The 15,040-nt window shown below is 33.7% G+C and overlaps 1 protein-coding gene across 1 annotated transcript; it reads right to left on the bottom strand.

Annotated features, from left to right (window-relative positions):
* Positions 1 to 209: 209 nt before the first annotated feature.
* Positions 210 to 12,503, bottom strand: gipc3 (GIPC PDZ domain containing family, member 3). Its single transcript, XM_077225958.1, has 7 exons — positions 12,023 to 12,503; positions 10,057 to 10,242; positions 8,945 to 9,125; positions 2,718 to 2,827; positions 2,553 to 2,634; positions 994 to 1,147; positions 210 to 803 (listed from the first exon to the last, which is right to left on the bottom strand). The coding sequence occupies exons 1-6, from the start codon at positions 12,305 to 12,307 to the stop codon at positions 996 to 998; spliced, it is 996 nt and encodes a 331-aa protein (XP_077082073.1). The 5' UTR covers positions 12,308 to 12,503; the 3' UTR covers positions 210 to 803; positions 994 to 995.
* Between the last annotated feature and the right edge of the window lie 2,537 nt (positions 12,504 to 15,040).

The raw sequence follows: 15,040 nt of genomic DNA, 5'->3' as shown, positions 1-15,040 counted from the left end.
TCAATGCCCTTATGTAAAAAATGAATGGGATTTTTACTTCCGAAACCAGACCGTTGCACTTTAAAAGAGGTGGAAAGAGAATTAAGAAAGTAAATTTTGCGTAATTTTGATTTCACGTTTACTGAAGGACTTTTGTCAGCCATTTTGTGAGCGACTCTCTTTGATGTTTATGACTTACGCATGTAAAAAAAGTCTCCGGATACAAAATCTTAGGTATTCTGGAGTGTTTTTAATCTTTACACATATTCAAATATGTCACATCAGGTCATCCAAAAGGCATACATACATTGTAAAACACGATATACAATACACAAACACTTAGCAGATTTTTGAGTTTAATAGCTACACATTAAATGTGTACATATCATTAATTCAACTGTGTCAATAAGTGATGATTCATATATACACAAGCCATTCGTGTCACAAGATCTCATTAATCGTAAAAGATCATTCATTTCACCTGTTACACGATGTATAACACAAAAGACAAAAACAAACAAAGGCTAGGCTAAGCTAATGTCTGCTATCATATCCTTTATTGTAATGTTTTAAAGTCAAATATATAATGTAAAACTTAAAAGATTGGTTTAACCCCTAGTTATCTATACAGATCGGTGGGAAATACAGTGTGACCAACTTCGTACTGCTCTACACACTTGAATGTTTGCGTTAGCCCGTTGTTTAGCCGCTAATACCATAACGTTCTCCATTCTTCCTCGGGATCAGTGGGGGAATTGGGCGGATTGAGTATATGAAAACAGATGACACGTCACAAATCAACCTCTCAGATGTCTTGACTTACTCTGGGTGAAAAAAAACAGAGGAAAAGCATGTGCTCGTGTGAGATAGCGTTAGCATTTGAAGTCTGGCATTTGTTGCTAATGGTTTTCTGTAAGAACTGGATGTAAATTAAGGCCTCCTGAGTTGATGTGGTTCACTTTTTTTCCACAAATGCCAAGAAATATCTGAAACCATGTAGTTTTCAGGCTTTACCTCTAAATCCGGCCGGTCTTGACGTCTCCCAGAGCGCCCCACACTTCAAACAGAAAGACGTCGGGAAAACCGAAGTCGCCCAGAACGGAGTCGAGCGCCTCCGCGAAATCATCCGGGTTCTGCTTGTTCTTCCCCGCTTCCACGATGGTCGTCGCTGTTGGACACGAGCGAGATACGAAATCAAAAACACCTCCTAACAAAGTGATCTGTGATGCGTTTTCCTGTGTTTGTGACTATACATCATGTTACGACTCACATGTTAGCGCTACTTTCCTGCCTTTCTGAAGACAGACCAAAAATAAACGTTACTCTGTGATCTTAAGTTGTTGTTTCTTTGGAATAATGAAGTTCTCTTTTGTGCTTTAACAGACAAAAACACACAAAATTAAAAAAAAAATACTTGTTTTATTGAGTATCCTACTTGTTTGCACAGTCTTAAATGAGTTCAATTAAGTCTGTGATGTGCGTCAGTTCTTAAAGTGACAGTAGCCTAATAAACCTGCTGCAGTCTGTCATTAATGATAATCAAAGAACTAAAGAAAAAGAGAAAATCAATAAATAACTTTTGTATCTTTAATAAGGACTAATCTATATTTAATTTATCATTTCTGCAGTGAAGGCTGTGAAGTGTTTGATAACTTTATTCAATTTCTGCATATTTCCTATACCTGCTAAAACAAATATTTAAAATATACTGTCTTTGTTGTTTCTACATCAATATAGTATTTTATATATAGTTTTGCATTTTAGTACATCAAGTTAAACTAAATGATAATGAGAATTTTTTTGACAAAAAATTATGAGTAGATGAAAGTTACAAGTAGATAAGTTACATTTTTAATTTAAGTCTTTTAATATTTAAGTATATTAAGTAACAATTAATATAAAATTATATTAATTACATAATTAAGGTTTATATATATATATATATATATAACAATTAATATATTTAATTAGATATTTATTAGATATTTGATATATTTTTGTTTTTAATGGTTTATTTGCCCTGAGATATTAATAAAATAAATAAATGTATTTATTTATTATAATACATTTTGTAATACATTTATTATGATAAATAATAAATATATTTATTATATATATGTTTGTGTGTGTGTATATATACTTTATACTGTATTTATATATTTTTTATATACTGTGTATATATTTTTATATATATAAAATACAATAAATTAATTAAAAATCTTCACGTTATCGCTATTCCTGCCTTGCTGAAGACAGTCCAAAAATAAAACAAACATCTGTAATCTTAATTTATTTTTTTGGAATCATTCCATCCCAAGGGCCAAGAAATGCTTTCACTGATGCTAATAATGTAATGCAGTGAATTCATGGGAATTAAAAGGCCGTTTTCCTCGAGCCTTTTACGGGAACATCAGATGCTAAAGGCCAGATCTCCAGTGTTGGGAAAGTTCACTTTCTACATGAACTAGTTCAAAGTTCATCAGGCCGTAATACAGTTCAGTTCACGTTCGCCCTAAATGTGAACGGTCGTTCAGTGAAGGCGTTCAGGCACAACACTGCAGATCTCCTCTCACCGAGCTCGAGGTCGCGGATCCCCATGTAGCTCTCCAGAAGATCGTCCACCTTCCTGATGGCCTTGTCCTCGAACTCACTGGGCTGGGGGAAGATAAATGGATGGAGAGATGAGTTGAACGAGTTTAGAGAGCAGAAGTTGTCGTGGATTTTGACGCTGAACTCACGATTTCCTCCACGGTGGCCGAACCTTTGGAGCGCAGGCGCAGAGTCTCTTTCCCGCTCACCATCTTGCCCTCGCTGGACTTCGGCGCTCGCGTCCTCTGGCCGATCATGTCTGATACACACACACACACACAGAGAGAGAGAGAGAGACATGTCTCATCAGTGTTGGGGAAAGTTGCATTGCAATACATTGCGTTACTCCCTTAAAAAGTAACTAATTGTGTTACTTAGTTACTTTTTTATTAAAGTAATTTGTTACGTTACTTTTGCGTTCTTTTTTTTCACCTGGGCTGGGCTTGTTTGTTTTTTTTATGACAAAAAAGTTATATTTTTGGGCAAATGTAAAGACCGTTTCACACCAAAAATGAAATAATAATCCTTAAATGCAGATTCACGTGTGTAGAGTAGAGGAACAGCTCGAACAAACCTTTCAGCTGCTGTTATTCTGGAGAACGCAAGAACAGATGAAGGAGAAGAAAGTTTAACACTTTACCAATAAAAACAAACAAATCTATTGTCATGTTTGCTCATGGTTTAACCGAATCATCGAAAGTCAGAAGCAAGTATACTGGGCAATCAAGTGAGATCAAATGCATAAAAATGTATGTTTTATTTAACACATTTAGTTATTGGAGGTTTGCATAGTATTCTGATTCTGCATTTCACTGATTTATTTTGTGTGCAAGTGAGATCAGTAAATGCACGTTTACATTTAGACTAGAACAACAATCATGCACACACACACACACACACACACACACACACACACGCCTCTGCACTTCGATTTGTCTCAACATGAGGACAGGAGAGCTGTCAGTCAATAAATGTCAAAAAACAAAGTAACTTGCGTTACTTATTTGAAAATATATATTTTGTTGTATTTTTTTAAGTAATGCGTTATTTTTACTAGTTACTTGAAAAAGTAATCTGATTAAGTTACTTGTAATGGGTTACTCCCAACACTAGGGCAATGCGTCTCTATAGCACGCATTGTGTTTATCATGCAATTTATACGGAAAAAAAGAGTTTTTACGTGCATATGATACGCATGGGTAGGTTTAGGTGTGGGGTTGTGTATTACACCCAATAAAGTGCGTATCATATGCACGCGAAAACTTTCGCGTATAAACTGCACGATAAACAATGCGTGTTATAGAGACGCATGTTCATGAGCTCAGGCTGGCATCTCAGTCTTCAGTGCATCAGTGTTCGGCATCTGGCTTGCATTTTAAAGTGGGCGCAACAACAAAAACAGGAAAACAGATTGAATCACCAATAGCGATTGATGGAAACAAATTCCAGGCTTCAGTTCCTGTTTATGGCTGGGAAGTTTCTGAGAAAATGATGCCCTCTTGAGCAGCTCATATCTGGGATTCAGTCTGTTACTGTAAATGTATGTTATTAACATAGCATTTTTTTCTTTGCATTATTAAATCATATTTTATTGTACTATTATTAATGTATTATATATATGTATGTATAATATAAGACTATATTAGACTGTTTTTTTATTATTGTGTGTATGTGTATATCAAGGTTATTACTAAAACAAAAACATTTTTGTTCCTTAAAATAAGAAAATGTTTAAAACCATAACTTTTTTATACATTTTAAATATTAAAATATTATTTATATTATTATATTTTAATATATATAGATATGTTATGTAATACATCTAGTTTTACAACAAATGTTAACACACACACACACACACACACACATATATATATATATATAATATGTGTGTGTGTGTTCACATTTGTTGTAAAACTAGGTTTATAATTTTTTTCTGTTGATTAAATTAATGTTGATTTATATGTATACTTAGTAATAATTATCTTAATACTGTATTCATATTTCTTTTTTGTTACTTAAAATAATAAATAAAACTCATTTTTGTTACACGTGTCACGTGTGTGTGAATAGGTTCTTACTAAAATAAAACATTTGTTACTTAAAATGAAAAAATATTTAAAAACGTAAAAGTTAAATAAGTATTTTTATATATTGCAAATATTTAAATATGATTTATATTAAAATTCAACTATATATATACTTTTATATATATATGTTATGTAATAATTACTTATATATATTTATATTTAATATGTTAATATATGTTGTAAAAATATTGTATACATTTTTGCTGTTAATTATATTAATGTTTACTTATATTTATACTAATAATTATATTAATATATACATAGGCCATACATATTTTTTCAATCGTATTAGTTTTTTTCTTAAAAAATAATATAATTCTTGAAAAATACTTAACTTTTCAATATATGCTATGTTATCTAATAAGTACTAATGTATGTTGTAAAAGTAGTGTTATACATTTTCGCTGTAAATTATATTAATATTCATATTTTTTTCAATAATTTCTCTTTTATTATTGTTGTATTTTAGTGTCGTCAGCTGTTCGATTTTAACGCTTAAACTTATTAATTGACCCTCATTTTTACAGGTGTGTGTGTGTGTGTGTGTGTGTGTGTGTGTGTGTGTGTGTGTGTGTGTGTGTGTGTGTGAGAGAGAGAGAGAGAGAGAGAGAGAGAGAGAGAGAGAGAGAGAGAGAGAGAGAGACCTTTATTTATATTTAGCTACTGTATTATGTTGTTTGTAGTATAAAAGCTTTCAGAAGGTTCACTTCACTTTAGCTTCAATTAAGTGTAGCAAGTAACGTTAGCTGGAGAAGCTAACTTGCTTTGGAAATACATTTTGTCAAGACACACCTAATTTAACTACAGTCAAGCTATAAGGATATAAGGACCACGCTACAAGCTACAAACTGCACTGTTTAAAATATACAATGCTAAAGTAGAAAATCTAAACTAAACTACAGTCATGAAAAGTAGGCAGCATCAGTACCTTTAGTTAGCTAGCAAGCTATTAGCGTCAAATTAGCCAGAGCTGGCTTTGATCATCTACAAACACAGAGTGAATTCAGTGCGCGTTCGGGAGTGTAATTACCCGCCTTTCTCTCACAAAGGCTAATCCATCACTCTAAAACATCCAATTAGCTAATAATATAATGATAATCAAAGGCCTTTCAATTATTAACAGCAGTAATTTGCTGTCACAGAAAGCAGAAGCCGCTACGCTCGCATATTAAGGCTAATTCTGAATGTGCTCAGTCTGTCGAGCGTGTCGAGGTGTAGAGATGGAGATTAGTGTTTGTTTTCAGACCTGTGGGAGGAAAACTACTGGATAATTATGAGTATTTACTGTTCAGAGACTGTAATTACGGCAGAGGAATCAGACCTGCGGAGCAGTTATTAGCTCGTAGACTTATATCGCGAATATGCAGATAAAACACACGGAGACTTTCTCAAGCGGTGTGTTTGTTAATGCGAGGGTTTCGTGACTTTTAGTATGTCAGGTACTCTTTTTATTATTGTTTTCCTTTTCTCTGTATCCCGACATGTTCCTGTTCATTGTTCTGTATCATTAATTTATTGTACTGAATTATAATTATATAATAAAAAAATACATTTAAAAAAGGGATGTGGATGTCTGCCTCGCTTTAAACCCAGGGAACGTTTCCTATGACAAATAATGTCATTTATGTGATTCAAAACGGAATCCCCTTTTAAAAGTACAATTTCAGGAAATCTCCTCTTCAGGATTTTGAGTTACTCATATTTCCTGGATGGCAAGGTCAAGATATGATTCTGCTGACATAAATGTGTTTATGTTCATGAGCGCCTCAAATGTTACAAATGTGTGTTCTACTCATACGACTAATAAAATACATTTAAATACGTATATTAAATTATTACCTAAATAAAATATTATGTAAAATGTTTTTTTTTACATAGGCTACCACTCATTTATTTGACCAGTCATACTCATTTATTTTTCCACTGTTCCACCACATGATGGCGCTGTACTCTTCAATATAATGTACTCTTTTTTATTTAAATAAAAATTATGTGTGTGTGTGTGTGTGTGTGTGTGTGTGTGTGTGTGTGTGTGTGTGTGTGTGTGTGTGTGTGTGTGTGTGTGTGTGTGTGTGTAATATACATACATATATATATATATATATATATATATATACACACATACACACACACACACACAAAATCATTTATATATATGTGTCGCATTTTGGTGAATTTTGCAGAACCAAGGAGTTTTTACTTGCTGGTGTTTTTTTGTATATTGTTGACAAAATATTAATTTGCAATCACAGAGTATTAGCATTTAATGAGACGTGTATTATATAGCCTGTACATTTAAATGTCAGCTTTTATGAAAATAACTTATGCGAAATGGTTGAACTCTGAAGTAGAGAATCTTTGTCGCAGGTGTGGTGTGTTTCTCTGAAGGATTACAGAGAACAGCCTATAATTCACAAAATGCTCTGGTTTAAAATCATTTGTTTCGGTTAGATACAGAATCCGGAAGACTGAATAAATGCAGGACTTATAATGTTCTTAATATTCTGGATATGTGACAGCAAAAGCGTTAATAATGCATGTTCTCGCTTTGGTTCATAAATCAAAAGTATATAACTAGGTCACTGCAGTAATTATACCGTGAGAACATAAGTTTTATTACATAATAATATATTATAAAGTTTTGGTAACACTTTATTTTACAGTGTTACTGTTACATGTTACATGTAGTTACTGTAGTAATAACTATAAATTATGGATAATTACATGCAACTAACCCTAAATCCAAGTAAACCCTAATCCTAGTACATGTAGTAACTTAATATTACTCAGTATTTAAATGCATAATTACAGTGTAACAAAGGCATCTTAAAATAAAGTTTTTTTTTATATACATAAATAATAATTATCATTTAATAATAATCATAATGTGTGTACTACTCATACGACTAATAAAATACATTTAAATACGTATATTAAATTATTACCTAAATAAAATAGTTTGTAAAATGGGTTTTTTTACATAATATATGCTACCACTCGTTTATTTTACCAGTCATAACTTTTTCCACTGTTCGACCACATGATGGCGCTGTACTCTTCAATATAATGTCTCTTTTTTATTTAAATATAAATTATATATATATATATGTGTGTGTGTGTGTGTGTGTGTGTGTGTGTGTGTGTGTGTGCGTGCGTGCGTGCGTGCGTGCGTGTGCGTGTGTGTGTATAATATACAAAATCATTAATATCTTTAATATATATATATATACACAAAATCATTTATATATTAAAATTCATATATATATATATATATATATATATATACACACACACAAAATCATTTATATATTAAAATGAATATATATATGTGTGTGTGTGTGTATATAATATACAAAATCATTAATATCTTAAAAAAAAAAAAAATATATATATATATATATATATATATATATATATACATGTATATATACACACACAATGTGTGTGTGTGTGTGTGTGTGTGTGTGTGTGTGTGTGTGTGTGTGTGTGTGTGTGTGTGTGTGTGTGTGTGTGTGTGTGTGTGTGTGTGTGTGTATAAAATATACAAAATCATTAATATCTTTAAAATATATATACACACAAAATCATTTATATATTAAAATTAATATGTGTGTGTGTGTGTGTGTATAATATACAAAAATTATTAATATATTTAAATATATATATATATACATATATATATACACACACACACAAAATCATTTATATATTAAAATAAATATATTTGCGTGTGTGTGTGTGTGTGTGTGTGTGTGTGCGTGCGTGCGTGCGTGCGTGCGTGCGTGCGTGTGTGTGCGTGCGTGCGTGTGCGTGTGTGTGTGTGTCTTTTTAAATAAATATTAATATAGCCTACTACTAATGTATCCTCCTAAAAAAACCTTTAATATTCATGAGCATAAATAAATATAAATTCATACGTATTTAAGATTTAAACACACATCCATGTTTTTTACAGACATGTACAAATGTTTAAAACAAATACATTCATAATTATTAGTTTGAAATTATAAATAACAAAATTAGCAATAAAAAACATTTAAATCGTAAATATACATCTAAACAGAAGCGTGTTACTAACAGTCTGACCACACGATGGCGCTGTACTATTATATAAAAGGTCTAGCGTGTTTTGCCTACGTGTTTTCATACTTTACATACACAACCAGCAATAGATGACAACCAATCCATTTGAAATAATTTGTATTCTCGCTTTATGAAACGAGCAGTTAGTTGTCAGATTCGCTTGCTGACAGCAGATATGATAAGATATTAATATTCGTACTCACCGAACGCTTTCTTGGGCTCCACCAGGCGCAGGGTGAACGGCGTTCCTCTGGTTTGTTCCTTCAGCATCTTGGCCACTTCATAATGTCGACATCCCACAATGCTCTGGTCATTCACAGCCTCGATGTGATCGCCAACACACACCGTTTTTATCCTGTCAATGGTGCTGTCTTCCTTTATCCTCTAAAAGAAAATATTTACCCTAATATAATGTCCATCATCAAAATATAAAATACGTTCTCTGAGCGTTCTGAGGAATTCAAAAAACGTTCCATGGAACCAGGGTTTTAAATTTAAATTTTCACTCACTGGCCAATTTGCCTACTAAACTGAATAATAAAAATAATACATTTTATTTATAATGCACTTTTCGTTTTTAAGTTATCCGCCATTCAAACTTCTACTAGCCAAAAAAAAAAAATTAACCAAATTAACTACGTCACAGTTTATATTATAAAATTTGGATTTCATTTCTCATTCAAACAAATCCTGTCATCCAGCATCTCCTCTTCCTCTTTCATCCTTTTTAACCAAAAATATATTTTAGCTGGACAAATCAAAACAGGACAAAGAACAATGTAGGATGTAGCCTACATAACAATGTGTTTTCTGTTAATCAAATGCTTTTTAATCTTCGCTATTGCTTCAATGAAAATGAACAAGCGCGCCGTTATTTGTTGTGTAGTGACGCATGTGTGTGTGTGTGTGTGTGTGTGTGTGTTCAAGTGCCAGATATGAGCAGATTCTGTGCAATAGGCTACACTGTATTTAATATATCATGATGATTTATGAGTATTTACGCTAAATCCGCGCAGATTTCTCTTACACGAACTTCCCCAGCAACGTGAGTAAACATAATAAGTAACACGCCAAATTGGCTCGTGATTTGAAAGTGTTTCCCGCCACAGTTGCTTTTCCCCCGCATTTGGCGGGTGTTCATTTCAAATCGTGCATGGAACGTTCCATCTACTAACGCTACGAGAACGTTCGAGCTAGAATAGCGTTTGTTAATAACTTTTCAGAGAACTTTTTTCCACAACGTGTTGTGTTTGTGTAGGCCAACTTAAACATTATAGAACGTTTGTTATTAGAACGTTCCCTGGGTCACACCCACTTTAATGAAGGCGTATCCCGCGCCGTTGTCGGTGATGGTCAGCCCGAGGGCATCTTCTGTTTTAACGACCTCCACCTCTTTAGTTTCTCCTCTCACATGCGCGAAGATGAAGTCCTCCAGTCCGATCTGACCGCCCAGCAGCTTCTGCATGTCCACTTTGTGGGAGTTTAGCGTGCAGAACAGGATCTTTGTTGGGAGGGGAAATAGACATTGTCAGGAGATTCAGGCTAGTTTTATTATACACGCGTCAGAGAGAAAACAGACACTAAAACATCATTTCCTGCCGTTTTCCACAGTGGCGTTGTGGTGGTTTCCTATAGTTTTCATTGTAACCCATCTAGAATATTACTATTATTGAGATTTAGGGAGTCAAATATGTAGTTAGCATCGATGAGCGTTGATTAAAACATGATCTAGTCCTATTACAACTTTTAACTATGCTAGTTCATATGCTAATCCAGTTTGCTAGCTGATCTAGCAGTGTCTCCTTGTTAGTTTTCATTTAAATCCCTTTTTATATTTGTACTAGTCTTAATATGTGCCGAAAAACTAATGATATTACATATGTTTAGCTTTTTGGATGTAGAAATGTTCTTCACGCTAAACTTTCGACTCAAACTGAATCATGTTTGTTTAGTTGAGGTAATAACTCACCTTTCTAGCCTTGACCTCTCACGGAAATGTTTTAATAACATCTTGAAGGACATTTTCCGTGACGCTTGTGTGATTTTTACAATCAAGTGATTTAGAAGAAAACGCATAAAACGAGAGATAGAAGAATGCAGATAAAACTGTCCGGTTGTGTAAGATCATCTGGAAGTCATGAGCACTATATGAGTAAGTTATTTTGGCCTTTTTAAATTCATTCATTTATTAATTTTTTTACTTTTGCTAAGCAGTGTAATGTTGAAACATATTTATTTATTACTAGCCACTTGTAAAATATAAAAATATGTATATATTTATTTACTTTTATATATATATATATATATATATATATATATATATATATATATATATATATATATATATATTAGCCACTAGCAAAATATAAAAACTTGTAACATTGTTTATTTATTTATTCCTCATTGTTTTTCATTTATTAGCCACTGGCATATAGGAAATTATTTTTGTAACAAACAAAAAAAGAAAAAAAAATACATTTTACAATTTTAATAGCCATAATGATCAAGATAACTAATGAATATGGCAGTATATTTTTATAGCCACCTATGTAACCTATATTTACAACCTAAAGAGCAAACTCCAACTGAGATCTCAAGGAAAAAAATGATTTTCATCCTTTAACAGGAAAAGAGTCTGAAATGTCAGTGCGAGGCCCAAAGACTCGGTGATGTTGAACACCTCAATATATATACACACCAATATATTAGAAAATATATGTAAATATAAAAATGTAAAATTTTAATGATATTATTGTATTTACATCCGAAGTTTGTTAATTATTATTATTATTTTTTAATAGTCGTAAGGATGGAATGGAAATATATGAGATGTATTCCATATTCCTTTTTTATTTATTTATTTTAAAACTTTTGCTAAGCAGTGTAACATTAAAATATGTTTATTTATTACCAGCCACTTGCAAAATATAAAAAATATTCATTTATTTATTTATTTATTTACATATATTTTTAATTCATTAGCCACTAGCAAAATACAAAAACTTGTAACATTGTTTGTTTGTTTATTTATTTATTCCTCATTGTTTTTTTCATTGGCATATATGAAATTATTTTGCGACCCCCCAACAAAAAATACATTTCACACTTTCAAAAGCCATAATAATCAAGATAACTAAAGGAATGGCAATATATTTTATAGCAAGTTTCAACCACATATGTAAACAAGACCTTAAGAGTAAACTCCAACTGAGATCTCAAGAAAAAAATGAATTTGGTCCTTCTTTTTTACACGAGTCTGAAATGACTGAGACTCACGGTACCTCCGAGGCCGAGATGTTGAAGACCTCTGCGATCTTGGCGTAAAGCTCCCTCACGTTGGTGAACCCGTGAATGCGTCCCGTCGGGGACCCGTGCGCCAGCTGCGTGTGAAACACCAGTTTGGGCCTCGGGCACGGCGTGGACTCGAGCGGCGGGGCCGACGGGACGGTTCTCTGGCTCTCCTCGTCCTCCGCTGGATCTTTGGAGTCCTGCGCATCGGGACTCATGGCCTCTCCGTTCTGCATGGGCTCGCCGTCGCTCGTGGGGTTCTCCGAGTCCTGCTGCATGCTGAAGAGCGTCTGGATCGGGTCTGCCGTGTTAAATGAAAGATGAGGGTATCCAGGCAACGCTGCACAGGTGAACCCGACACCGCTTGAGCTGGAGATCTGGTGTGTGACACTGGAGAGCGGGACGAACACCTGAAGTGAAGCGACTGAGCCCGGAGACCATCTGTCCGTGTGCTGGAGACAGGCCCGACACTCACACCACACAATCCAGAGAGCCGTGTGTGTGTGTGTGTGTGTGTGTTTGGTCTGCGGGGGGGGAATCGGCTGGTTTTTTGATTGAAGGGATAGTTCATCCCAAAATACTATAAATGCTGCTTTGTCGTTCTCTCAAAGCTCTGAAATGGGTGAACTAAAAGTTGTTTTTTAAAACTAAATTTTGGGAGAACTATCTCTTTAAAACCGACAGAATGATGGATAGAAAGATAGATGGATGGATGGACAGATAGATATATAGACAGACAGACAGGTAGATAGATAGATAGATAGATAGATAGATAGATAGATAGAGATAGATAGATAACAGAGATAGATAGATAGATAGATAGATAGATAGATAGATAGATAGATAGATAGATAGATAGATAGGAAGATGGATGGATAGATAGACAGGAAGATAGATAGATAGATAGATAGATAGATAGATAGATAGATAGATAGATAGATAGATAGATAGATAGATAGATAGATAGATAGATAGATAGGAAGATGGATGGATAGATATATAGACAATAGACAAAATGATATAGATGGATGAATAGATATATAGACAGAATGATATAGATAGATAGATGGATAGATAGATAGATGGATGGATGGATGGATAGATATATAGACAATAGACAGGATGATATAGATAGATAGATAGACAGGAAGATGGATGGATAGATATATAGAGAATAGACAGGATGATATTGATAGATAGACAGAATGATATACATTTACATTTATTCATTTATCTGACGCTTTTATCCAAAGCGACTTACAATTGCTATATTTCAGAGGTCGCACGCCTCTGGAGCAACTAGGGGTTAAGTGTCTTGCTCAGGGACACATTGGTGTCTCACAGTGGATTCGAACCCGGGTCTTATCCACTTCGCCATCACCACCCCCGTAGATAGATGGATGGATAGATGGATATATATATAGATAGAATGGTATAGATAGATAGACGGATGGATGGATAGATATACATAGATTTATAGATAGATATATAGTCTTTAATAAATTTAATAACCAGTAAACAAGTATTGAGAACTTCCGAGCAGCCAGAAATGTTTTTGTTATGTGCTAAACAACACATTCACACGCTCTTCAGAAAATGTGAAAATTTAGTTTGCAAAAATATTTAGCAGATGTGGATTCATCTCACAACCTAAGAATAGTTAAGCATAAGCTATTCATTCTGGTTAGAAAGTGTCTTTTCTGCATTAATGAAACTATGCCTGTAGCAAGTAATAAGTCTTGAAATCAATAACCGTCAGCGGCATTTAAAGCCAATGAGCGTTTGCAACATCACAATTATGCTGAACAAACTGGGCTCATTAAAGGGACAGTTCACCCAAAAATGAAAAAAAAAAGATTAACCCATGATTTACTCATCCTAGGCGCATATGACATTCTTCTTTTCTTGTTCTTCATTTCTATGTTCTTCATTCTTCCAAGCTTTATAATGGCAGTGAATAGGTGCCTGTCTTTGGAAGTCCATAAAAGTGCATCTATCCATCATAAAAGTGCATCTGTCCATCATAAAAGTGCATCTATCCGTCATAAAAGTGCATCTATCCATCATAAAAGTGCATCTGTCCATCATAAAAGTGCATCTGTCCATCATAAAAGTGCATCTGTCCATCATAAAAGTGCATCTATCCATCATAAAAGTGCATCTGTCCATCATAAAAGTGCATCTGTCCATCATAAAAGTGCATCTATCCATCATAAAAGTGCATCTGTCCATCATAAAAGTGCATCTGTCTATCATAAAAGTGCATCTATCCATCATAAAAGTGTATCTATCCATCATAAAAGTGCATCTGTCCATCATAAAAGTGCATCTGTCCATCATAAAAGTGCATCTGTCCATCATAAAAGTGCATCTGTCCATCATATAAGTGCATCTATCCATCATAAAAGTGCATCTGTCCATCATAAAAGTGCATCTATCCATCATAAAAGTGCATCTGTCTATCATAAAAGTGCATCTATCCATCATAAAAGTGTATACATCCATCATAAAAGTGCATATATCCATCATAAAAGTGCATCTATCCATCATAAAAGTGTATACATCCATCATAAAAGTGCATATATCCATCATAAAAGTGTATCTATCCATCATAAAAGTGCATCTGTCCATCATAAAAGTGCATCTGTCCATCATAAAAGTGCATCTGTCCATCATATAAGTGCATCTATCCATCATAAAAGTGCATCTGTCCATCATAAAAGTGCATCTATCCATCATAAAAGTGCATCTGTCCATCATAAAAGTGCATCTGTCTATCATAAAAGTGCATCTATCCATCATAAAAGTGTATACATCCATCATAAAAGTGCATCTGTCCATCATAAAAGTGCATCTGTCCATCATAAAAGTGCATCTGTCCATCATATAAGTGCATCTATCCATCATAAAAGTGCATCTGTCCATCATAAAAGTGCATCTATCCATCATAAAAGTGCATCTGTCCATCATAAAAGTGCATCTGTCTATCATAAAAGTGCATCTATCCATCA

The sequence above is a fragment of the Siphateles boraxobius genome, unplaced genomic scaffold (assembly GCF_051911475.1).
Source record: "Siphateles boraxobius isolate OS27281-9 unplaced genomic scaffold, OSU_SipBor_1 13, whole genome shotgun sequence".
Lineage (NCBI taxonomy): Eukaryota > Metazoa > Chordata > Actinopteri > Cypriniformes > Leuciscidae > Siphateles > Siphateles boraxobius.
The sequence above is the reverse complement of the archived record's forward strand: the minus strand, read 5'-3'. Positions and strand labels throughout refer to the sequence as shown.